This window comes from Arvicanthis niloticus, chromosome 21 (genome assembly GCF_011762505.2).
Source record: "Arvicanthis niloticus isolate mArvNil1 chromosome 21, mArvNil1.pat.X, whole genome shotgun sequence".
NCBI lineage: Eukaryota > Metazoa > Chordata > Mammalia > Rodentia > Muridae > Arvicanthis > Arvicanthis niloticus.
The window spans coordinates 23,663,150-23,689,728 of record NC_047678.1 but is presented as its reverse complement, the minus strand read 5'-3'; the positions used below and the strand labels follow the sequence as shown (position 1 = coordinate 23,689,728).

General features: G+C 45.2%; 1 protein-coding gene and 1 long non-coding RNA gene across 2 annotated transcripts in view; one reads left to right on the top strand and one right to left on the bottom strand.

Moving 5' to 3' along the window:
* Bfsp2 (beaded filament structural protein 2) overlaps positions 1-26,204 on the top strand; it is a 50,309-nt gene extending 24,105 nt beyond the window's left edge. The window contains exons 2-7 of the mRNA XM_034484388.2: positions 3,787-3,869; positions 6,362-6,518; positions 7,598-7,759; positions 18,411-18,542; positions 24,297-24,517; positions 25,976-26,204. Coding sequence (XP_034340279.2) covers positions 3,787-3,869; positions 6,362-6,518; positions 7,598-7,759; positions 18,411-18,542; positions 24,297-24,517; positions 25,976-25,979 — 759 coding nt within the window. The 3' untranslated portion in view covers positions 25,980-26,204. The remainder of the gene's footprint in view (positions 1-3,786; positions 3,870-6,361; positions 6,519-7,597; positions 7,760-18,410; positions 18,543-24,296; positions 24,518-25,975) is intronic.
* Positions 6,551-24,273, bottom strand: LOC143435325 (uncharacterized). Its single transcript, XR_013105520.1, has 6 exons — positions 24,259-24,273; positions 17,085-17,184; positions 10,435-10,633; positions 8,512-8,555; positions 7,573-7,870; positions 6,551-6,643 (listed from the first exon to the last, which is right to left on the bottom strand). It is a non-coding gene; the product is annotated as an uncharacterized LOC143435325 (long non-coding RNA).
* Positions 26,205-26,579: the final 375 nt, after the last annotated feature.

The following is a 26,579-nucleotide window of genomic DNA, read 5'->3' as shown; positions in this document are numbered from 1 at the left end:
ATATGCAGTACTCACACGTATGAACACTTACATACACACACAAACACACGTCGAACACACTTGACTTGGCTTGTTTCTTTGACTTTTTCTTTTTCTTTTTTTTTTAAATTGGCTTTATTATATAAAAATTTCAAAAAGCTTATTTTAAGAATTTTGATTGTCAATTATCTGGACTCTATTTTCAAACATCAGAAACACTGAATAAGGAAAAGTAAGTGTTTAAGGCCCATTTTGAGCTGTGCAGTGAGTTCAAGACAAGCCTAGACAACATGGTAAGACCTAGTCTCAAGACAGAAATAAAGGACCTGCTAAATGGCTCAGTACATAAAAAGGCTTGCCACCCAAGCCTGACAGCATGACCTTGAGCCTCAGAACCCATGTGAAAAAAAAAAAAAAAAAAATCCCAGGAACACTTGGAAACTCCTTAATGGCTTATTGGAAACAACCTCAAGACCAGAGCCAGGGAATGACTGAGAACTGTCACCATGGCCACACGGTTCATTTATTCATGCATTCATGCATCAAATATTTAAGAATGTCAGCCAGCCTGGACACGGTGGGGCATGCCTGTAATCCCAGCACCCAGGCAGAGGCGGGAGTATTGCAGAAAGTTCCGTGCCAGCCTGTTCTACATAGTGAGTTCCAGGCCAGTCTGGACTGCATAATGAGAGCCTGTCTCACAAAAAGTCAAAGCAAAGAATGACAACCTGGTGGCACAGACCTGTAGTCCCAGCTACTCAGGAGACTAGTTGTACTGTGTACAACTTAGGGAACCTTACCTCAAAATAAAGCGTGCCAAAAGAGCTGGCAAAGATAAACAGCGGCGAAGCCTTTACCTGGCATGCATAAGGCTTCAGGCTTGATCTTCAGCTGAAAAGTAAATGTGTAAGCCCCAACCTGGCTGTGGAAACACGATAAACAAGAAGCTGACACTTGGAGGAGGGGGTGGGAGGTATCCTAAAAACACAGGAGAAAAGGTGATTTATTTAGATGTGTGTGTGTGTGTGTGTGTTCCACATACAGGTTCAGGGGCCCAAGGAGGCCAGAAGAGGGCATCAGGTATCCTGGAGCTGGAGTTATAGACATTTGTGAGACACTGGATTGCTGGGAACAGAACTCAGGTCTGCTGGAAGAGCCACAAACACTCCCCCCCACACCATTATTCATTCATTCATTCATTCATTCATTCACTTTAGAACCTGATCACAGGCCCCCCTCCTCCCAGTCCCCCCTCATATAGCCCCTCCCCTATATCCTTCTCCTCTCTCCTCTGAGAAGGGGGAGGTGCCCCAACTAAGGCCAGACCATTCTGAATGTGTCTGATCTCAGCGGCTAAGCAGGGCTGGGCCTAGTTAGTATTTAGATGGGAGGCCACGTACACTCTTAATTGCCAGACCCTCTCTCCAGTTCACAGAGTTCCATTTGTGGAAGAAAAAGTGTGAACCGTCTGCGTTAGTTTCACTTCACTGAATTTCCCACTAGCAAAGAGCAATGTTCTCATCTGGAGCCTGGCCCTCGAGCACACCAGCAAATAGATTACGTAGAGAGTCTCCTTGCCCATATATTTGTCTCTTTGTTTTAATTGGATATTTTATTTACATTTCAAATGTTACCCCCTTTCCCGGTTTCCCCTCCAGAAACCCCCTATTTCATCCTTCCTCCCCCTGCTTCTATGAAGGTGCTCCCCCAACCACCCACTCACTCCCACCTCTCTGCCCTCGAATGCCCCTACACTGGGCATTGAGCCTTCACAAGACCAAGGGCCTCTCCTCCCATTAACAAGGCCATCCTCTGCTACATATGCAGCTGGAGCCATGGGTCCCTCCTTGTGTGCTCTTTGGTTGGTGGTTTAGTCTCTGGGAGCTCTGGGGTGTGGGGGGTCTGGTTGGTCAATATTATTTTTCCTAAGGGTTGCAAACCCCTTCAGCTCCTTCAGTCCTTTAATGCCTCTATTGGGGACCCCCGCTCTCAGTCCAATGGTTGGCTGCGAGTGTCCACCTCTGTATTTGTCAGGCTCTGACAGAGCCTCTCAGGAGACAGCTATATTAGGCTCCTGTCAGCAATCACTTCTTGGTATCCACAATAGTGTCTGGGTTTGGTGACTGTATATGGGGTGGATCCCCAGGTGGAGCAGTCTCTGGATGGCCTTTCCTTTGGTCTCTGCTTCAGACTTTGTCTCCATATTTGCTTCCATGAGTATTTTGTTCCCCCTTCTAAGGAGGACCGAAGCATCCACACTTTGGTCTTCCTTCTTCTTGAGCTTCATATGGTCTGTGAGTTGTATCTTGGGTATTCTGAGCTTTTGGGCCAATATCTACTTCTCAGTGAGTGCATACCATGTGTGTTCTTTTGTGACTGAGTTACCTCACTCAGGATGATTATTTTCTAATTCCATCCATTTGCCTAAGAATCTCATGAATTCATTGTTTTTAATAGCTGAGTAATACTCCATTGTGTAAATGTACCACGTTTTCTGTATTCATTCCTCTGTTGAAGGACATCTGGGTTCTTTCCAGCTTCTGGCTATTATAAATAAGGCTGCTATGAACATAGTGGAGCATATGTCCTTGTTATGTGTTAGAACATCTTTTGGGTATATGCCCAGGAGTGGTATAGCTGAGTCCTCAGGCTCAGCCGTTAAAGGCTAGGCTCATAACCAAAAAATATAAGGGTGGTTTGTTCTATTTTCAGTTTTGTGGGGGTTTTGTCTTGGAATTTGGGGGGGGGCGCTGGGTTTTGTTTTTTGAGGAACCTCCACGTTACTTTCTGTAAAGGCTGCATGAATTCACCTTGCCACAACAGCATGCAGTCACTCCGAGTCCTCGCCAGAACTTGTTATCTTTTATCTTCTTGATTACACGTACCTTACTGGCAGGAGGTGATGTCTTGCTGTGGTTTTAATTTGCATCCCCTTGATGATCAGTGATGGTGAGCATGCTAATTAGCTTGATAGAATCATTCCACAATGTAAAGCATATATTAAAACCTCAGGCTGTACCCCATAAATATGTAACTATTGCAACTAAAAATGAGGATTCCTGGCTAGGTATGATGGGAATATGTGTGCAGCCCCTGGACTTATGGGATGAAGATTTTGAGTTTGACGTTAGCCTGCACTATACAGTAAGATCCTGTCTCAAAAAAAAAAAAATAGTCTTTTTAAATTTATTATTTTTATGTGTATAGGTGTTTTGTCTATATATATGTCTGTGTATCACATGCATGTCTGGTGCTCACATTGCCCAGAAGAAGATCCCAGATCCCCTGAACTAGAGTTACTGACTGTTGTTAGCCACCATGTAGGTACTAGAAGTCAAACCCTGGTCCTCTAGAAGAGCAGCCAGCCAGTGCTCTTAACTGGTCTTTCCAGTTCCATTAACAACTATTCCTAAAAATAACTTTGGGCCACATGTATGCGTGTGCATATTACATATGAGTGGATACATATGCACACAGAGAGGAGGGGGGATCTGCTAAACAAAGCCAATGAGATTTCAATGAAGGAACCAGAACCCTTTCTTTCCTGGATGAGTTGAGAGCTCAAGGCTTTGACAGAGGCTGTGAAGTAGTTTCCTTTTGAGTCACCATTTTATTCCAAAAATCTTATTCTAAATCCCACTCAAAAGAGTCTTAAAGACACCGAGATTTATGCTTTCTTATCTCCTCCTTGTCTTCAAAGGGGGAGACCCATTCTGAAAAGGCAAGCACTTGTGAAGCTGCACCACATTCTCCAGAGCTCTGGGCCCCACTCGAGCCACTAAATGCCCTCTTCTCTGATTGCTCCAGGTGGGAGAGGCTGTCTTGGAAAATGCCCGGCTCATGCTGCAGATGGAGACGATCCAGGCCGGGGCAGATGACTTTAAAGAGAGGTAATGTTCCGTAGCAAGAGGATGTCCCTTCCTGACCCACACTCCAGACCAGCGTAGATAATACTGCCCCCAGAGTACACCTCAGTCCATAGCACCATGGTGGAAAAATGGCCTGAGACTACAGAAACTCTAGGAGAACACAATGCCTCAAAACTCAGGTCCTAGGGGCTTAAAAACTGTGCCCAGTGCCACTTGCTTTAGAAAAGTTATTGTTTTATTTATTTATTTATTTATTTATTTATTTATTTATTTAATGCATGTGAGTATTCGGTCACTCTCTTTAGACACACCAAAAGAGGACATCAGATTCCAATTACAGATGGTTGTGAGCCACCATGTGGTTGCTGAGAATTGAACTCAGGACCTCTGGAAGAGCAGTCAGTGCTCTTAACTGCTGAACCCCTCCCCCATTTTTTTAAGAAAAATTGTGTGTGTGTGTGTGTGTGTGTGTGTGTGTGTGCATTTGCCATGGCATACATAAGGAAGGAATACAACATGTAAAAGTTGCTTCTCTTCTGCCATGTAGTTTCCAGGGACTAAACTCTAAACTCAGGTAATCAGGCTTGGCAGCAAGCACCTTTACATACCAAACCATCTTGCCAGCTCTGTTTTGGTTTGGCTTGGTTTGGTTTGGTTTGGTTTGGCTTGGCTTGGCTTGGCTTGGTTTGATTCAGTTCCTTCATTATTTTGTTTTTTTGAGATGGGGTCTCTTGGAGCTCAGGTTGACCTTGAACTTGCTACATAGCCAAAGATAACCATGAACTACGGATCCTTCTCCCTCCAACTTCCAAGTATCAGAACTATAGGCATGATCCACCATGATTGGCTTAAATCTTGAGATGGGATTTTATTGTGCTGACCAGTGTTGCTGCAATTTCCACCCCTAATAAGCCCTTGTAAAAAAAAGCCACACAATCCAGTTATTATAATTGTAAGCTCTATGCCTAGATTTGTCAAATGTAACATGCTACTAACTTATTCCCCAGCTATAAGACCCTTTGCTACTTGTGGTTTCTCCTGGCCACATGGTTCTGCTTCATCATGGCTTCTTCCTCTTCTCTCATCCTCTCTCCTCCCTTCTGGTTCTTCTCCCTCACTCTCCAAAACCTCTTGTCCCACCTTTCTTCTCCCCTGCCCAATCACAGGCTCTAGCCTTTGTTGACCAGTTAGAATGGGAAGAAGGAATCACCTGAATACATGCCCAACTGCTCGTCAGGGGCAACCCACAGCAGACCAGATCATCCCTGGACCCTCACTCAACATACTTTGTAGGACTACTAAAGACATGACTTTGGTATTCCCAGCGTCAAACTCACCTTTCTATAGGACTAGAGGTTTAAGCTTTTACGCAAAGAAATGAGTGATGCTTAGAACTTTCCACAGGTGGACCATTAGCCTTGAGAGGGATGAGTGGCCCAGCATTGAGAACATACAAGCAGAGGCTCCATCAGAATTACCTATTACAGAAGTCTTCAAAGGACCGTCCCTGGGACTTCTGAATGTTAATGTCCATTACAGGGGTTGGGGCGACGCTGAGGAGACAGTGGTTGCTCAGTGTTTGTGCTCAATCCCCAGCACCCTGCCCCCGACACACACACACACACACACCTTCCTGTGGACACATGGAGGTAAGATGGGAACATTGGCTGAACGGTGCCTCCGTGGAATGAGAAAAGTGGACCAGGAGAAACCAGCAAAGATGTCAAGTAGTAGCTAGAAAGAAGGGCTAAGGGTTGAAACTCCAGTTTTTGCATGTGTGTCCAAACACAGACTCACTATTTAAAAAGCTGTTTGCCTTTTGTTGTTTTGTCTGTTTGGTTGTGTGATGTGAATATGTAATTCAGGCCCCTCACAGGCTAGGAAAGCCTCTACCACTGGTCTGACACTTAAATCTCTGAATAGATAAACCCATGCTCCTCCCCCACTCCTGCCCCCCAAGAGAGCTAGGCCAAGCCAAAAGCACCTCTCTGCACAATAGATATGGGCAGAGGTGGGCAGCAGTGCCCCCTGTAGGTAAAGTGAAGTATGTGCTCCCCCTCTCTCTGTGCCCATTTCTTGTCCCGGTTTCTCCTTTACCCTACCCACCTGACCTTGTAGCCACTGTCTAGAATTGCAGCATATTGTCCATTTCTGGGTACCCCACCTGATCTTAGCAGGTCTTCAATGGTGGCGGAAGATCCTTGGATGATAAGGAGGACTCTCAGTATAGTGGCAAAGATGTCCTATTGCCTTTCTGTGATGTGAACTCCTGAAGCAGCCTTCCCTAGAGCATCAAGCTCACAAAGCTGTGTCCCCATTAGCTGGCTGCTGATGTTTTCCTGTTAATTTTTTCTGCAACAATAGCAGTGACAGTGTCCCCCAAAGCTACTGGAACACTGGCTGTCAGCATTCGCTGCCTATCACATGTGGGCCTTTGGGTAATAGCTAACAATCTGGTTTGTTTCCCCTTTGGGTGCTACCCAGCTATGCTGATTAACTCCCTTTGTCTGCAGATATGAAAATGAGCAGCCATTCCGGAAGGCGGCGGAAGAGGAAGTAAGCTCCCTATACAAAGTCATCGATGAAGCTAATTTGACAAAGACGGATCTGGAGCACCAAATAGAAAGCCTGAAAGAAGAACTGGGCTTCCTGTCGAGAAGCTATGAAGAGGTAGGTGGGGCTGGGGGTGCTAGGGGTGCTAGCCTGCCCCTGCCCCCAAAGCAAGGCACTCACCTGTGAGGTTGTAACCTTCTTCTAACACAGGTGTCGGAGACTCTTCTCTGGCTCACCCAGACCTACAGGGAAAATGCTAGTAAAAGACTTTCAAGTCTTTGTCATGTGTCACAGTATCCACCCCCCACCCAAACCCCCAAAGTCTCAAACTCAAATGTCTTCGAGGACCAGGAAGGAAGATAGGTGAAAGCAATGGTCATAAGCAAAGCAACTGTGACTGTGAGAAATAGTTGACACTGGAGGAAGCATCTCCCTAAAGTGTTCTATTTCAGATGTTTTTTTTCAACACTGCGTGAACAGGATAAACTGATTAATTCTAAAGATAGGCCCACACGTGGTTCCCACAGACTCATTAACAAAAGAAGGTTGTATCTTTAAGTAACAGGACCAGAGGGCATCTCCAGCAGGGATGTGGTCACATCACCTGCAGGAAGCCACTGCACACACATCACTCTGATTCACGGCAGAGGATGCTTCAAGCTGACAGTCACAGCTCACTGCCTGTGCTCACACTGTGGAGTTCCTCCTGTGCCCACCCTGAAGCTGGCCCGCACTGGAAACCTGCTCCTTCCTGTTCCTGGCTCAGTTCCTGAGCACCACGCTCTGGCAGCAACCCCTTAGACTCTAAATTGAATTTTAATCTCCTTTAGTATATCCTGACGTTATGCCTAACTTCCTTTTTCTGTAGTTGCTTGCTATGTGTTACTATGCTACATACTTACTTGTGATTACGTTTTTATCTAGTTTCTTGCCTTTGGCATGGGCATGGGTTCGAGGGGATCTAAGAAATGCATCCTTGGGAAAAGAAAGTGATACCCACACCTAGAAGATCTGGGACTTTGCCAGTCTTTGTGGTGCTCATGCATAGTGCAAGATAGACAGACAGACAGACAGACAGACAGACAGACAGAGTGAATGGCAAATCAGTGACCACAGAGCCAGCCTGCTTCAGACTAGATTTCCACATCTGTTCTTTCCTCCTGGAGCTTACCTAAGGTGTCCACTGTTGCTTTCAGGATGTGAAGGTTCTGTACAAACAGCTGGCAGGGTCTGAGCTGGAGCAAACAGATGTTCCCATGGGCACTGGTCTGGACGATGTCCTTGAGACGATCCGAGTTCAGTGGGAGAGAGATGTGGAAAAGAACCGAGCAGAAGCAGGAGCCTTGCTCCAAGCTAAGGTAAGAGACCAGTCAGGATTGCCCCCTGGGTCCTGGGAAGGAGGAGACTGAGCAAGATGGAGGCAGCCAGCATGTAGAAGAAAAGCAGCCATTAATCAACCAGCTCAGTCCCTGTGGAAAGAGGAGAAATGCAAAGTAAAGTAATAACACTTGTTTGCCTCTCAGAAATAAGAAAATGTTTAAAATGGCAATGTTCAATTCTGGAAAGATTCTCCACTGTGTCATCAAAGAGTATAAGGTGTAAGTTTCTATCCAGTCTTCGAATAAGGGATTTTACCAACTGTATCAAAAGTGTTTGTATGTTCCTACCTGCTGCCTGTACGCTACAGTACTCGGGCTAGCTGAACCATCTGGACAGTCATCTAAAGAACACATTAGGATCATAAAGGGTCAGGGTGTAGCTCAGGGATAGTGTGTGTGAGTGAGTAAGAGAGAGAGAGAGAGAGAGAGAGAGAGAGAGAGAGAGAGAGAGAGAGAGAGAGAGAGAAATAGTTTAAGTCCAAACATACTCCATGAAGCATTTTAAGGGTTGCATAAAAAGGTGGTAAAAATACATGTCTTATCATAAGATAAAAACTACACAGTCACCTAACTATGTTATGTGCAATGAAACCTGTTATTAGAAATGAAGTAATTATAACAACACGGGGAAAGCCCATGGAATGTAAAGTGGGAGAAAAGCAATTGCAGAACAGTGTATACCAGGGACTGACAAGAAGGTTTTTGTTAAACAGCGAGTACTTTAGACTCACCTGGGAAGCCAGGTGATTTCTGTTGCAGCCTCTCTGCTTTTCCCCTGTGGTGTAAAAGCCAGACACAATATGTAGCAGCAAGCATTCCTGTGTTTCAATAAAACTTTATTTATAATGGGGTATAGGGACACATGTTTTTAATCCAAGCACTTGGGAGACAGAGGCAAATGAATATCTGTGAGTTCAAGGACAGCCTCGTCTATATAACTAGTTAGAAGACCAATCTCAAAAAATAATTATATAATCAGAAAATGAACTAGTCTTATCCTTTCAGCTGTTGTCATCTCTTACGATAGACAGTAAAACACTGTTCTCAAGGGGAAACTAAGCATCTCCAAAAATTAGCTTCACATGTCAGCTGCATCAGCAGTGGGCTGCCTTTGAATAGGTGGCTTAACTGATACTTTGAGATGTTTTTTCTTTCTTTCAAGTATTGCTCAAGTTAATTTCCTAAGTAGCCTGAGTTATATTGATGAGAAAAAAAAAAAAAGTCAAGTTGTACAAAACGTCACAAATAACAAAAGAGTTAGCTAAAAAAATAGACTGTAGATAGTTTGTCCTTCAGGTCTGTCCCTGCCACTTACATGGGAACTTGGAAAAGAGAGGAAGAGCCATGTAGAGGAAAAGCAAGGTGAGCTTGTCCAAGGAGGCGAGCAGCCCGCTGCTGCTGGTGGTGCTCGGTTAACGACTTTCAACGCCAGTTACCCAGCGGAATCATCTCAGAAACTGCATCATCCTGGGTCCATTCCAAGACAATTTAATCAGAAGAAGCAGAAAGACTTTGTGGGTTTTTAAAATAAGTATTATTAATAAAAGTTCTCAGGACTGAAGAGATGAATCAGAGGTTAAGAGCACACACTGCTCTTCCTGAGGACCTGAGTTTAGTTCCCAGCATCCATGTCAGACAGCTCACAACCACCTGTAACTGCTGTTCCAGGAGATACAGTATCCTCCTCTGGCTTCTGATGCACCCTCACAAATGCACGCATGAGAGAGAGAGAGAGAGAGAGAGAGAGAGAGAGAGAGAGAGAGACTTTTTTTTTTAAAGTTCTATGATTTGCATTTCCATGATGACTGAGGATGTTGAACGTTTAAGTGCTTCTCAGCCATTCAAGATTCTTAGCTCTATGCCCCGTTTTTCAGTTGGGTTACTTGGTTTGTTGATGTCTAATTTTTTGAGTTCTTTATATATTTTGGATATCAGTCCTCTGTTGGATATAGGGTTAGTAAAGATCTTTCCCCATTCTATAGGCTGCCATTTTGTCCTATTGATGATGTCCTTAGCCTCGCAAAACCTTTTCAGTTTCATGAGGTTCCATTTATTAATTATTGATCTCGGTGCCTGAACTATTTGTGTTCTGTTCAGTAATTTGTGTCCTGTGCCAATGAGTTCAAGGCATTTCCTCACTTTCTCTTCTATTGGATTTAATGTATCTGGTTTTATGTTGAGGTCTTTGCTCCACTTAGACCTGAGTTTTGTGCAGATAGATATGAGTCTATTTGCATTCTTCTACATGCAGATATTCAGCTAAACCAGCACCATTTATGAAAGATGATCCCCCTTTTCCATCACATGGTTTTGGCTTCTTTGTCAAATTGTCCATAGGTGTGTGGGTTTATTTCTGGGTCTTCAATTCTATTCCATCAATCAGCCTGTTTTTATGCCAATACCATATGGTTTTTATTACTATTGTTCTGTAGTGTGGCTTGAAATCAGGGATGGAGATATCTCCAGAAGTTCTTGGATTGTACAGAATTGTCTTAGCTATCCTGGTTTTTTTTTTTTTTTTTTTTTAATATGAAGTTGAGAATTGCTCTTTAAAGGTCCATAAAGGATTGTGTTGGAATTTTGATGGGACTTGCATTCAACCTGTAGATTGCTTTTGGTAAGATGACCATTTTCAGTGTGTTAATTCTACCTACCCATGAGCATGGGAAAGCTTTTCTATCTTCTGAGATCTTCCTCAGTTTCTTTCTTAGCAACTTGAAATTCTTGTCATACAGGTCTTTCACTTGCTTGGATAGAGTTTCGTCAAAATACTTCATATTATTTGTGGCTATTATAAAGTCCTCCTCCAGATAATTCTGACTGTCCTTCAGCCTTGAGGACTGATCCTAAGAGCTGCCAAAAGACAAAAGGAAGATCCCTCAGCATTTGCCTCTCCCCTATCCTCCACCCTCCGAGCCACCAAGGACTGTCAGAACCATCCCAGAAGGGCCTTCCTCAATTCTGTACCCCTCAAATAGTCACTCCTACCCCACCCTTACTTCTCCAATCCTATCCCCCAATCCCAACTTTGCCCTGTCAGGAGATATAACTCCGTACAGCAAAGTGAAATCAAACTGTGGACCTGAGCTTGCCTCTTTTAGAAGATATTTATGAATATTTTATGTCCCTGGGGACCATCTAATATCAGTCCCTCGAGTACTGAGTTATATTTAAGAACTGAGAAAACTGAGACCCAGGGTGTGCAAGGGACTTCCCAAGGTCACTCGGCTGCTTGGTAGCACCAGGCTCGACTCTCCTGGCTCCTAGTCCAAGGACCTTCCTTCTGTAGCATCAACATCTTCCGCCTCTTCCTTCTCCTCCTCTTCCTCCTCCTTTCTTTCTTCTCCTTTTTTTAAGTTTTTGAGGCAGTTTTTTAATGCCACAAGCTGAGCTCAAACTCTATATGTAACCATGATGGCCCTGAACCCTTTTTTATTATTTATTTAACGTATATATGTGTGTGCCTGAGCCTATGTATGTTCACCACATGCATGCAGTGCCAGGGAACATCAGAAGAGGGCACCAGATCCCATGAAACTGGAATTATAGGCACTTGTGCGCTACCACGTGTGTGCTGTGAATCAAACCCAGGCCTTCTACAAGAGCAGTGAATACTCATGGCCACTGGGCCATCTCTCCAGTCCCAGACTAGAACTTTTGACGCTCCTACTTCAATTTCTTAAGTGCTAGGATTACAGGTGTTTACCACCACACCCACTTTGTCCATTTGCTTGTTTAAGATAGGGTCTCCCTGTGTAGCCCAGGCTACACCTGATCTTCTCATCCTGCTGCTTCCCATGTGCTAAGATTACAGGTGTGCCATGAGAACACAGCCCTCAGAAATCAACTAAGCAGGGCTTGTATGGGCTCAGAGAGACTGAAGCAGCAGTTAGAGCCCCTGTGGGTCTGAGTTAGGTCCTCTGTTTATACATCATAGTTGTGTGGCTGAGTGTCCTTGTGAGAGTCCTAACAGTGGGAGTAGGGGTATGTCTGACACTTAGTCCTGCTCTTGGGACCCTTTTCCTCCTAACGGGTTGCCTCATCCAGCCTTGGTATGAGGGGTTTGTGCTTAGGCTTACTGTAACCTATTCTGCCATGTTTGGTTGCTATCCCTGGGAGGCCTGCTTTCTTTTTTGAAGAGAAACCGGAAGGAGTGGATCTAGGGAACAGGAGAGTTGGGGAGGAGGACTGGGAAGAGAAAAGGAAGGGAAACTGTGGTCAGGATATAATGTATGGGAGAAAATTTAAAAAAAAAAAAGGAAGAAATAAAGTTAGTTACCACTGAGAAATGAGATAATGAAAAATTAGAAGAAGAAGAAGAAGAAGAAGAAGAAGAAGAAGAAGAAGAAGAAGAAGAAGAAGAAGAAGAAGAAGAAGAAGAAGAAAGATTACAGGTGTGCACCACCACACCTGGCTGGCTGTGTCTTTCCCAGCTCTGTTGACAAAGCTAAACCCCAGTTAGCCGCCCGACTTCCCCCCACCCCCAAGCACTGCTGGGGCACACACCACACTGAGCGATTGTCTCTTTAAGAATGGACTGGGTCGTTATCATTATCAGAAATAAATCTTGCCTAGTGTGAACATTTAAAAACCCACAAAACTGGCCATTATCATTCAGCCCTCATCTGAGAATGGCCGCCAGCTCAACACTAACTCAAACATTCGTTCTGAACAGATTCATTAGTGTTTTTAATAGAACGATCTGAGGGCCACGTCTCATGGAAGACAGACAGGATTTGTTTTCATTTGGCCGGCGCTGCCTGGGCCTCTTGCAGAGACGCAGAACTCAGAAAATATTTGCAGAACGAGTGAATTCCTCTGATTGTCAACAGGGATCAGAACTGACAGCCAGGATTCCTGCAATAAATAGCTTTGTGGGCTGTGGCCATGCCCTCGGGGGCTGACATTTGCCTGCCCCGAGCTTCTCACGTCTGCTACTTGGCAGCAAAGCCAAACTCAATGGCTCAGCACTGCTTCCAAAGGCCTTTGGAAAGGGAAGAAAAACACGCATTTAATTACCTTTCGGCCCAAGGAGGCTGAAAATTAATTAACGTGATTAATTTATGTCTTAGTTGATGCTCCCCCAGAAGCAGATCTTGAGATAAATATTGGAGTGGTGGTGATTTATTTGGAATTAGTGGGTGAGTCGGGGGGGGGGGGTGGGAGAACCAACAAAGGCTGTCTTATGAGCGGTGAAGATTGGAGTAGCTTAAAGGGATGCTGAGATATGGTGCAGAATACCGAAGGAAGGAGGCAAGGGGGAGGGACATTAATACTTCAGCTATCTGCTAGCCAAGTGACCTTTCCAAGGCTTCAGGGCAAACTCTAGCATAGAAGCAGAGTCCGCAGTGGGGAGCCAGGAACACTAAACATCGAAGGCCGATGGGATAAAGACATGTGGGTGAGCATCTGTTGCAACCATTGCCATCTCTTTCTGGTGTGGTGTGGGTGGTGTGAGTGTGTACAGGTAGGTGTGTGTACAAGTGGGTGTGTATGGTGGGGGGGGCAGGGGATACCAAAGGACACGCTCAGCTATCTGAGAAATGCCACCTACCTTTTTTTTTTTTTTTTCAAAACAGTCTCTCACTGGCTTGGAATGCACCAATTAGACTACACTGGCAGTCCAGCAAACTTCAGGGATCCCCCTACACTGACAATTCAGGAAACCCCAGAAATCCTTCTGCCTTCACCTCCCTAGCACAAGGATTCCAAGTGTGCACCCCCTCACCTGGCTTTGTTGGTTTTTAACATGGGGTGTGGGATCAAAGTCTTTATACTTTGAGTGCAATCCTTTTACTATAGCCTAAGCGGTCACCACAGCCTCTTCCTTTGTTCGTAGTGGGGACTGGCCCTCTGAAACCAGGAGCAAAGTCAATCTTTCCCCACTGTAAGTGGGTTACATCAGGCATGTCCTTGCAGTGATGCAGCCGTCCCACATACAGACACCTTTATTTTCAGTTCTAGAACAGTGTGGAGTCGAAATGAGCACAGAGGCTGGTTTTATGAAACAGGGTTGAAGATGGTATGCACAAGAAACAGAGAGTAGACCAGTCACTTCAAGGTCACTCGACTTACAAACTGAGGACAGAGAGACGGAACGAGAGAGACACGACTGATTGGCCAGGTCAAGGTTACCTTTCCATGTCCGTCTAGATTAGCTCTGACATAACATCATCATCACCCAGTTAACATTAGACTGTTTGAAGATTTGGCATCCATGTGGCTAATCTTGATTTCTCACAGTAAAACAATGGGTGGGATTTTTAGCACAATTGTGGGTGGGATTTTTGACAATTGACTCCATTTTTATTTTTCCCCTGGTATGCCAAAGTTTTCCAAAAGAATTTGTTTGAAAACAATGGCCTGAAATATTTTTATCTTTTTAAGTTTTATTCTCATCTGTTTATTTCTTAGTCATTGGGTCAGGTTCTTGCTATGAATCCCCAAACTGGCGTGCAATCCTCCTGCCACTGCCTCCCAAGCTCTTGGACTATAGGCATATGTCACCACACCAACACACACACACACACACACACATATGTGAAACCAAATGTCTATATCTCTTCCACACCAAGTAATCAAACATGTGATTCTGTCTGGCACTGTGTACCTAAGGTTTTTGCCAGATCCTGTATGTTAAGAACTCAGTCCCACAAGGCTGCCTTTGACTTCAGATGACAATCAAAACTGACCCTCCTACTTCTGACCAACCATCAGTACTTGGGGTTTTCTGTAATCCACTCCTCAGATTCCGTTAACTGCTAAGACAGCTTGTAGAATCTAAGGAAGCCATTCCCTTCTTTTTGTTGGTTCTCAATAACAAACACAATTCAAAACAGTTCAATGGCATAGGTGCTTGAGGTTAGATTGTATGGCTGTCCTCTCCAGGAGGTCCACCTGCCCATCCCTCCACTGCCTACCAACCTGGAAGCTCTCGGGATGTTGCTTGGCCCTCTGTGGTTCCTGCTGCCTTCATTATAGACATAATTGATTAAATCACCATTAGCAATTAAGTCAGCTCTCATTGAATCACTGGCTCTCCCCTCCCTGAGTCAGGAAAAAGGCTGAAAACTCTAGCTTCTAATCACTGAAGCAGGGGTGAGCACCAACCCCCACACCCCTTAAGGTCTTGCCAAAGACATCTCTTTAACATAAACTTGGGTGTTGTTGAAAGAGGTTTGTTACCAGTGATAGAAAAACACACCTTTTTTTTTTTTTTCCCACCATGAAGCTATTTCAGGATCTAGAAACAAACACTAATCATAGCTGGGAACGCTACTCCAGCTCTCATCATCCAGGGAGTTGCCAAGGTTTTAAGAGCTCTGGCTGGGAGCCAGAGATAAAGAACAGAAATATAAAGTATGTCTCGTTATGTCACAATATCACACGACAGAGTATATTCTCCAACCTGTGGCCAACTGACCTTACAAAGACCACCTTGGTAAGTGCCTGAAGTCCCTGTTGCTGCCACCTAGTTCCTAAACAGATCAGGAAGCAGAGAGCTCACCCAGGAGCAGGGACCCTCCCCCGCCTCCTAAAGGACACGTAACTGGGGGACGAAGTGCTCAAACACACAGGTTTGTGCAGTGTTTCCACATTCCGACCACATCAATGCCCATTTCACAGATGTATTTCATGGAAAGAATGGGAGAGGAGGTGGGGAGGAGGGAAGGGAGGAAGGAGGAAGAGTCTGGGGTCTCCCTAATTCCATGGAAGTTTATGTGACAAAATGTGAGCATTTTTATGGTGGCCTTTGACCAACAGGAAAAAGGTGTTCTGGAGACATAGCAGAGAACATCACTTTTTTTCTATTTTGTGGATTCTTCTTTTTCCCATCCTTTATCCTCTCTGGTTTTATCCCCTAACACTAGATAGGAGAGAAAGAAGGATAGGAGAGGGAGAGGGAGGAGGAGGGGGGGGAGGGGGAGGGGGAGGGGGAGTATGTGAAGTAAGGGGTGTGTGTGTGTGTGTGTGTGTGTGTGTGTGTGTGTGTGTGTGTTCCAGCCATGGATCCCTGTGGCAGGCTACATTTGTGGCTCTGCTGGGTCAAGGAAGATAATCAAAGCAGCTTCTTGAAGAGAAACTAGAGACTTCCTGTTAAAATAGTTTCCTCCTGCCCTTTGATTTTTTACTGAAGAAAATGTAGACATTGAAAGGCCACCCTCAGGCCCATCTTTACATGTTCTCAAGCCTTCAGGGGTCAGTCACCAGCAGTTGAATGACCAGCTCTCTTCTCACCGTTCATTAGAGGATCCCCACTCTCTCCTGCACTCAGAACCCACAGGCAGAGGAGCTCAAGCCATCTATGAGGCTTTGGTTGGGACTTTGAACAGAGTCTCCATCTTGGAAGGATGCTTTTCCCTGGCTTCCTGATTTGCCTGACCTCAGAGCATCTCAAAGATGCTTTTTGATTGGCTGCTTCCATAAAAAGTATAAAGATACTACTTCTAAAATAGGAGGTTGTCAAAGATGAAACAGCCCAAATCATCCCTGGGGAATTAAGGTACTGTCACTCATATTCCACACACAGCCGTCTCCTAGGAGACAAGCAAACAGGTCCCTTAAGACGGGGATGATCTTAATAAGCAAAGACAAAAATACTATAATTTAGACTTCTCCAATAATTAAGAAAAATCTATTTGGGGCCCATGGGTGAGTTTCCTCTCTTGCTTTTAGCATACAGTATGTTCAATTACATCCCAGATGTGAGATGGGGCAGCAAGTCCATGAGGCCATTAGCTAAGTTGTTTCTTTTGGCAGATACCACACAGTCTGGGATTTGGCTTTCCATCCCAGAGAACAGTTTGAGACACCAGGCGGCTCTTGTGTCCACTCAAGAAGCAATGAGACGCTGCCTAACCAGGCCAGCATTCTGCTCACATTGAGGTTTCACTGAGAGTCACGCTACTTTTAAATTTACCCCTGAAGAAGCCCTGTGTCACTGTGACAAGCTGAATGGTATCCGCACTTCTCCCAAATAAATTTCTCATTGGGCAGCAGCGAGAGGGGGTTAAGTCAGGGATGCATAGCCTGCCTGTTAAAAGTTCTCCACTGCTAAATTGCACATAGCACCACAAGACATCAAAGTGTATTTATAAGGCTTAATATCATAGTAGTCGATCTTCCTAATGGAGACAAGAGATGCTCTAGTCCCGTTCACAGGAGGTCTTCTTCTTCCTCAAGTCTCCAGCATGCCCTGGGCCCATGTTGTTGACCTTTTTCATGAAGGCTGAGTATGGCCTAGGTGTGAAGAGCCATTAAGCTACCCAGAAGGAGTGAGGAATAATAGGTTGTCACTACATACCCAATTCCTATGATCTAGTGAGGAGGTTGCTGGGTGGGATGCAGGAGTAGACAGAAAGGCCTCCATTCCAAACGGCAGGATGAGACTTGCCAGGAAAACGCTGGAACAGAGCATTGCCCAAGGATTACCATGCGACAGACACAGACAAGCATTTGGCAGATACTCTCTCAATTCATCCAGATAGGAGCTCTGATTTTCATCCATTACTGAATAAACTGAGGCACAGAGTAGATAGGAAACTTATCTAAGCCCAGACAAGTAGAAGGCAGCAGAGCTGTCGTCTGAGTACAGGATCAGCACTCTTTGTTGGTTCTTTTCTGCTCTTGTTTTGAGACAGGATCCCCTGCAGCCCAGGCTGACCTTGGACAGTCTATAGTGCTGAGGATGCCCTTAAACTCCTTCCTGTTGGAAACAATGGAAATGTCCACCAACAGGGACAATCTAGATAAATGATAGCACCTCTAAACAAGGCAATGCTATGTAGCTGCTCAAAGACTATACTCACCTCGATATGCTGGCAGAGACCAATTAGTAACACATAGTAAGTACTGTAGCAAACAAGAGAAGGCAGTAATGCATATTTACCTATTTATATACCTAAATACCTAATATATACCTAATATATACCCAATATATACCCAATATATACCCAATATATATATATAAAACCTAAATATAGTTGTGTGCCACATAAAGATGTTCAAATCAAGGATAGATTAAATATGCAACGTTGGGCCCATAGATGGATGGTATCATCTAGTGATGTCATAGCCACCTTCGCTTGTGCAAGCATAGTTCTGAAATACTCACCTAACAGCGAAATTCCTTTCTAGATCTCAGATGGTATCTGTACCATTAGTCAGTGCATGAAATATTTATGAAAGGAAGAATAAGAAACTGGAAGCAGGAAAACTGTGATTAGAACACAGGGAGGAGAGGAGACATCAATGAGAGAGAAGAGAGGAGAGGGGAGGGGAGGAGAGGGGAAGGGAGGGGAGAGGAGGGGAGGGGAGAGGAGGGGACACGTGTGTAGAAGTTGAACCCAGGGTCGTATGCATGCTGAGCAAGTACTTTACTGTGAGCCACAGCCTTCGCCAAGTCTTTAGTAAATCTTTTTGAATATTATTCTATTTTTAGGCATCAAAGTTTCAAAACGTTTTTTTTTTTTTTTTTTTTTTTTTGTATCTGAATTGGTTAGCGGGTTTATAAAAGGGGGGGGGTGTGTTTTTTAGTGTGGCAGAGAGTCCATTTAGAAGGGACTAAGGATGAAGGTGGGTTCAGCTTTACAACTCATCCCAGCTCACCCTGAGAACTGACTCCCCACAGCAACAGACGGAGATGGTCCATGTATCCCAGACTCAGGAAGAAAAGCTGGCCGCTGCCCTCAGTGTAGAGTTACACGACACTTCACGCCAAGTCCAGAGTCTCCAGGCTGAGACGGAATCTTTACGGGCTCTGGTGAGTGTGCCAAGGAAGGCCCTGGTGGTTTTTATGTTTAACTCTCAACTGTCAATTTGATGTCTCATAGTTCCTAGCTTGCAAAGGGCTTCCTTCCCACAGGATGTGGTTTGGGTGCCTGAAGTATCTTCTGACCTCTGAACACCATCAGATACTGACTCATATTTAACAAGTGTCCTGGACACAGCAGGGCCCTGTGGAAATAGCCCTTACCTGCCACTGCTGGGAATGTTGGCTGCTAACACTTGCAGCTGCTGCTTCTCAGCTGCCCTGCTTCTTCAGAGACTTGCCATCAGCCAAACAGAAGACTCCTGATCCAAGAAGGCAAGCCATGCCCTTGACCCAGACGGTGACAGCCTGATGGTTTTGAAAGCCCAGTCTACTAGCTTCAAAGTGGGAACAGCTGTACAGAGCTTTCCACAGTATTGGGTGGTAGCCAGTTTTCAAGGAGGCTACATCCCAGCTTAGCATCTTCCCAGCCCTATCTTCTTTTCCTCAGTCGATCCCCCTTCTCCTGAGAGTCATCCTGGAACTGTTTATAAGCTCCGAGATCCTTGTCTCAAGTTCTGCCCCTGGAGCACCCAACCTCAGATGCCTAGTAAGCTCAGACTCGCTGTGGTTAGCAAGCAGGTGCCTTGCAACTACTAATTATTAGTAATTAAAATAATTACAGTCAGCCCCTGTATCCATGGTTTCTCCATCTGTGGATTCAATCAACCTTCAGGGAAAACACTGCACCTGTTCTACATGTGCGCAGCCTATATATATTTTTTTTATCAGTGTTCCCTAAACAACAACCTAATCATCTCTATATCGGGCTGCACATTGTATCCCATGTAAGTCATCTATAGATACAGCATGAGATTTTAAGGAAATATGCAGGAGGAATGTATAGGTCATATGCACATATGATATCTATTTCTGTAAGAGAGTTACATCTATAGATTTAGGTATTCACAGGCATCCTGGACCCAACCCCATACTACTCCTAAAATGACTTAATTAAGCTCCACCCTCTGGTCTGGATTGGACTAAAGCATTATTAGGATAATATGGCACCTCTCCAATCATTCTAACCACAGAGCATTGTTGGACCATATATGTATATGTTAGCATGTTTTTACATCTATAGCAATATATCTATATTGATATATCTTATATCTATATATAAGAACTCACCATGTTCCAGGAGCTATACCAAGTGCTTTGGGGACCTCTACCCCCTAGGGAATTCAGTGACTTTCTGTAGAGGAATTGATGTCACCTTAAGAATCGCAAGGCTCAGCATGTGAGGGAGTGACAAAGGGGAGGCTAGCCCCACTATAGGAGCCCATATGTTTATTTTTTGGTGGGTATAGAGAAGGGCAGAGTTGGGGCAAGGTCTAGAACGTCTTCACACACAAGGACACCTACCTCTGTCTTTACTCTTCTCCTAGATAGGGCAGTCCTGTGAATTTGGGATGTGTGTTTACACTGTGATCTTGAACCCCAGGCTCCTCTCCTCACTGGTCATATGACCCTCTAAGCTTCTATTTTTGCCGTTGTCTAGTAAGGATCTATTTTAGTTGTCCTATGTACCTGCTGTCTTGGTGGCTTATGACAACAGTGAATCATGTGCTCCGTTGTCCTGTGATTTAGGAAGAGGTGAGCAGAGACAGCTCTTCCCTGTCCCTCGAGGTGTGTGCTGGAGTTGAAACACCCACAGTGGCTTCTTCAGCTCACACGTGAGATTCCTCAATCATGAATCTGCATCCTGCTCTCTGAGACCTCTCCATATAGCTAGCTTGGAGACCCTTGCATTATGGCCATCTTACTGCTACAGCAGGATCTCTGATGAGGCACCTTGTTTCCCTTACAGAGTGAGCATAAATTGATCAGCTCTCTGACCTCTTAGCTTTGGAATTTCTGAGTATCGTGTATCTCTTATTCTACTGGTCAAAGCAATCACAAGGGGTCCAATGAACCTTGATTCTTGGCAAGGTCACTTTGAGAAAGGCCATGCAGGATGGTGATAACTGTTGCAGCTGCCTTTGGAAATGTGATCTATCCTAAGATCAGAATAGACCTGACCTCAGAAAGTCACTGGGATGACTAATTAGATAATGTATGTCAAGCTTTTTACACTGTGCCTGACACAGGCAAGCCATCAACAAATGGCATCTATTATCATTTATTATTGCAAAACTATAACCACCAACTCAGGAACCCTGAGTTGGCGTCATCAGCCACCCGGTCACCTCACTTTAACCCCATGCTTCTTCTAACTGTTGGTACAAATAGAAAAAAGAACTCATATGCCAACCAGAAGACTTCAGAGCAATGGCATTCCACCTATGCTCATGACTAGGCCAAGATGAGCTAGCTCTGTCCCCTGTGGGTTCCAATAGATCAAAGTTCTCACTACCTTGTCTTACAGCCAAGATGAGAAGCACTGACTAAGAATAGTGGGTGAGGGGGAGGTGACAGTTTATCCAGCTGTCCTGAGTCAGAGCAACTTGTGCATACACGGTCACATGGTGCCCATCATTCTTGAAAGGCAGACAGCATTGCTGGCCAGACTTTCGGCTCTCAATGGATACCGTTTGTGTTGGATGCCAAGCACCGTTAGGCCTACTGAACTCTGTAGTTAGTGGAACTCAAGCTGAGAATTTACCAAAAGTAATTATTGTCTTGCTTTCTGAAGGATTTGACAGTTTAACATAGTCTCTTTCAGTCCTCAGAGAGCCTCTCAGAGTGTTAGTGGTGCTATCCCTGTCCCTAGGGCTACAGAGGCTGCAATGAGAGCCTGGTCATAGTTGCTCAGGCTCAAGTATCTCTGAAGAACCAAGCATGTCCTTCTAGAGCATCAGGAGCTTGGCCCAGCATTGTAGTGCATGCCTTTAAGTCCAGCACTCAGGAGGCAGCAGAGGCAAGGGGTTCTCTGTGAGTTCGAGACCAGACTGGTCTACATAGTAAATTCCAGGACAGCCAGGGCTACATAGCAATACCATGTCTCCGGGTAAGTGGGGGAGAGTAAAGAATGAATGTCAAGAGGTTAGGTGAAGATGCTGAACATGGACTCTTATGGTGAGATATAAGGCCCATGGCATCTCAGATAAGGGGTCTCATCAGTGCACCCCCTGACAATACCCTGAGTCAATCAAGGAAACTCCCCAGGCCACATGGGGAGCAAACTAGAACATGGGACAAAAACAATAGACGAGAGCTCAGTCAGTGAAGTGCCTGCCATGAATCCTGTCTCCTGAACCTGCATATTGAGAGATAGAGAGAGCACGGCATGATGGTATGCCTTGTAATCACATAATTACAGCATTGGGAGGACAAGCCCAGCCTATTGGGTGATTTCCAGGCCAAAGGGAGACTCTGCCTCAAAAAGAAATGCACAGTAAGAAATAATGTCTGAGGTTGTCCTCTGATTTACACATACACACTCACACACACACTGACATATATACTCCCACACACATGAACACTCACAAGATTTAGCTAATATAATGACTTTGCTTAACAGCACAGCCAACAAGAATCTTTCATTCAGCTACAACAGTCAGAAGTCTATTTTTAAAAATATGCCCTGGAGGATGGGAGGACTTTAATTCATCAAGATTTGATAGAATCCCAACTTGAAAAAAAAATATTTGTTTTTATGTGTTACATAACCAGTGTAGCACATGCCCTTAATCCTAGCACTTGGGAGGCAGAGACTGGCAGATCTCTGTGAGTTCAAGGCCAACCTGGTCTACATAGTGGGTTCCAGGACAGCCAAAGCTATAGTATAATACTATCTTTTTTTTTTTTTTAAGGTAGTTACTAAGGCTGCAGAGATGTCTCAGCATTTAAGAGCATATGCTATCCTTGCAGAAGGCCCACATTCAATTACTAAAACCCATGTCAGGCAACTCACAGCCACCAATTCCTCCAGCTCCAGGGGCTCGTCTGGCCTCCGGAAGTGCCACACTCATGTGTACATACCCTCATTCAGACACACATGAATTCACACAATTAAAAATAATACAATTTTGGCTGAAGAGATAACTTAGCAGTTAAGTGCTCTGGTTGCTCTTGCAGAGGCCCCAGATTCTGTTCCCAACACCCACACAGCAGCTCACAACGCCTGTGACTTCAGTTCCAGGGCATCCAACGCCTCTTCTGACCTCTGTGGGCTTCTGCACACATGTGATGGACATACACTTAGGCATACACATAAAATAAATATAAAATAGAATAAAAGCTCTTCAAAGGCAGGTACTAAATTTTAGAGCCACTATACCTGGAGCTATTGAATGTGGGCTCACTGACGCTTAGTTTCTGACTGGCCTGTGCTAGCTTTTAGGGCACAGTACACAGAAAGATGAAAAGGAACGGGTCCTCAGTCTGATGGGAAGGGAACAGCAGGACAATACATGTGACCATGTAGCAGGCACCTTCATCCAGGTGACACATATGTACCAAACACCTGGCTTGCACAGGCCCTTTCCTGGCACTGAGAGTACAGAGACCAGTTTTCTTCTTAACCGCGCCATTTTGTGAGAAAGGCACAACTCTGTGGTAAGTTCAAAGATATGCATATGCTTGGAGAGCCATGGAAACACGGGGGAGCTTCTAACCCAACCTGGTTATATATAGTAGGGACTGGGGGACATTGAGGAAGGCTTCCTAGACAAGTGACCCCTGAACCTGAGCTTGGGGGTGAGTAGGAATGAACCAAGTCAGAATATTGGAGAGACAGAGGGGTAGTGTAGGTATAAGAAACTATATATAGTTTTATATAGTGGCATGCACCTTTAATCCCAGCAACTTGGAAGACAGATGGATCTCTGTGAGTTTGAGGCCAGCCTGGTCTACACAGTAAGTGGCCAGAGCTATATAGTGAGAGCCTGTCTCAAAAAAGAAGAGGAGGGGGAAAAAAGAAACACTATGAACCCCATAAGCTTCCAAGACACTAGTGTAGACTAGAAGCTGAAATGGGAAGACAGAGCCAGCCATAGGAACCATCCCTGGGCATCACATATTGCTGTGATGGTTAAGCAGAGGAGATAGAAACCCAGATGTGTACTTTAGCCAAGGCACAATTGGAGCTGTGTGGAGAATGTAGGAAGGGCAGAAACTAAAAGCAGGGTGTTGCACAAAGAGGCCACTGAGCTGACCTCAGGCGATAAAAGTCCAATCCCAGGCCACGGTGTTGGGAGAGAAAAGGCAGCATGAATGTGAAAACCTCACAGGAGATGTAGACGCTGGAACTCCGGACCCATACATGGCCGTGCTATATGAGAAGCCTGGGATGCATCTTCTCCCAGCTTCTCCAGCTGAAGCACCCATAGCTGAGGTAGACATCTGTGCTGGAGGTACCAATGCAGGAGTCATGAACTGAAATCTAACAACCAGAGGGAGGTAGCCATCAGCCACACAGACCTGGAACCCCTTCTGGAGGGTCTCTAGCTTCCTGTGAGGTGGTAGAAACTCACCAAGGAGCAGCAGGAGAGGACCTGACAAAGATGTATTATTAAACATTACAGAAAAACACCGAGAGGTAACAGACAGACACATCCATTTCAGCTGCCCCCTGGCCATTCCCTCCTGCCCATTGCAAAAAGTCCATGAAACAGAGTGTTGTCTTCTTACTCTTCCCCAGGGCCACTGAGACTGACCTCTGTTGTTCTATGGGGTTGACAACATCAGAAAAATGGGCAGAACAGGTCAGTCACAAAGCTCCTACCTGGAGAGCCCACACCGATGACCTTCACTCTTTTGTAGAAACGAGGCCTGGAAAACACCTTACATGATGCCCAGCATTGGCATGACATGGAACTGCAGAACCTGGGTGCCGTAGTGGGCAGGCTGGAGACAGAGCTGGCAGAGATCCGCTCAGAGACAGAGCAGCAGCAGCAGGAGCGGGCACACCTGCTGGCCTGCAAGAGCCAGCTACAGAACGATGTGGCATCCTACCACGCCCTGCTGGACAGAGAGGAGACCAAGTATGAGCATGTGATGTGCTTCGGTTCCTTCTTATCTGCAGGAAGGATGCACTTGGGGCATGGGAGGTGGGGCTGAATCAGTAAAGAGAACACTTGCCTAGGATTCACAGTGCCCTGGGGTTCACCCCCAGCACCTCATAAAATGGCTCGTGATGACCCTCGGCTATCACAGCTCACTCAAGACCAGAACAGGGAGAAACAAAAAGCCTTTTTCTAGAACAACTCTTAAGCCTTTTTTTTAAATTGAGATTTTTATTTATTTTTATTTTATGGGTGGGTGTTCTGCCTACATATAAGTCTGTGGATCACCTGAGTTGTACATGTGGAGATCAAAAGAAGGGATGGGAGTTAGATAGTTGTTAGCTACCATGTGGGTGCAGGAATTGAACCTAGGTCCTCAGAAGAGCAGCCAGTGTCTCTCCAGCCCTACTCTCAAACATTTTGAGGAGGCTTCCTGTCGACTTTCTCTGATCGGAGTGGCATACTGGCCTACAGGGGTGCCGAGAAAGCGCTGTTTAATTTGGACTCTATAGGGAAGACAAGCAAGGTGTCAGGAATGATGGTGGAGTTAGCCACTGTCTCTTTTGTGAAAAACTGACTTCACAAAACCATCCTCTTGCTTCTATTCTGCACCGTGGCATGCGTGTATGTGTGTGTGAGCATTTACACATGTGCATTCACACACATATACATGTGTGCATGTGTGCACCCACACACATATACCCACACAAATGCTAATAAATAAAAATAAAATACAAAAGACAATTTAGGGATCACATAGTCTCTCACAACTCAAGAGAGAATTCGAAGGCCCACGTGGAGTGGAGGTAGGGGGTCTCCATGGTCACACACAGAGGTTGAAGCAACTCTGGGACTAGAGCCCAGGCTTCCTGGCCCCCTTTCAAAGAGCATAGCATTGCTCTGCTGAGATGAATGACCACAGAGCCACCTGCAAACTGTCCAGCCCCTCCTTTCAAGTGGAAAAACCATCATGTCTCTCCCGCAACTGTCTTCTTGTCCAGTTGCTTTCTGTGGAATGTGAAAGCCAGATGTTCAAAACTAAATCCTTGAGACTCCTGCGCGCATATGAGTGAATATATAAAGTCGTTTTAAATAAACATGGAGGGTAAGGGGGTGGGATGTCGTTCAAGAACATAAGCACCCACTGAGTGGCTGCTGTGCACACGTCCTAACCCTGGCTGCCATCATTCCCTCCTGTGCCCACCAGAGCACCACACATACCCCCCAGTTACTGGCAGGACTTCATGTCCCAGAGTTCTGGGAGTCATCTGTCCAAATTTCATCAAACCACAAAACAGGGGTTCGAACCTTGGCACTGTCTTGTTCCAAAGACCAAATCCTTTCTCAGAACATGGTTTCCCTTCCCACACTCCTACTGTGGCATCCTTACTGATGTTCTGTTCCTGTCGCTTCTGATAAATGTGTGTTTCTTTTCAGCTAATGGGAAAAGCAAAAACAACTTCCTCTTTTCACAAAGAAAACTCTGCCTTCCTCAGCAGCCCACCAGTGATGATGTTTGAAGAACTTCAGTCGCTGCTGGAAGCCCTAGTTGACTCAGATGGAGCTGGAAGGCTTCTTGGGAGTGGAGAGGACCCTTCTGCTCTCATTTATGTAGTCTGTAGCTTGAACAACCAAGGCCTCTCTGAATAAATACTTTGCGTGCGGCTCCCAGTCTGCCATTTTGTGGTTAACTCCCTGTGGGTTCAGAAAGCCTTTATTCTATCTGCAGATCCCAGGGCCTCTTTGGGGCTTGGGGTTGGTATTTTATGTGTGTGTGTGAGCGTGTTTGTTTTGTTGGTTCAAAGGATAGGACCCAGGACCTCACGCAGGCTAAGAATATACTCTACCCAACTCTCCTGTACTGGGAGCCATTCTTAGATGCTTCTGGGAGGGGTGTTGAACATGGCGAGTCCATCAGCCCTCACCATTGCTTCAAGGTCAACTAGTCTGGTTTTATCAACACACAAATGCTATTCATGCAAAAGTTCTGCACTTGACAGGTACCCTGGTCACATGCAAATGTGACACCCACCCTCCCCCC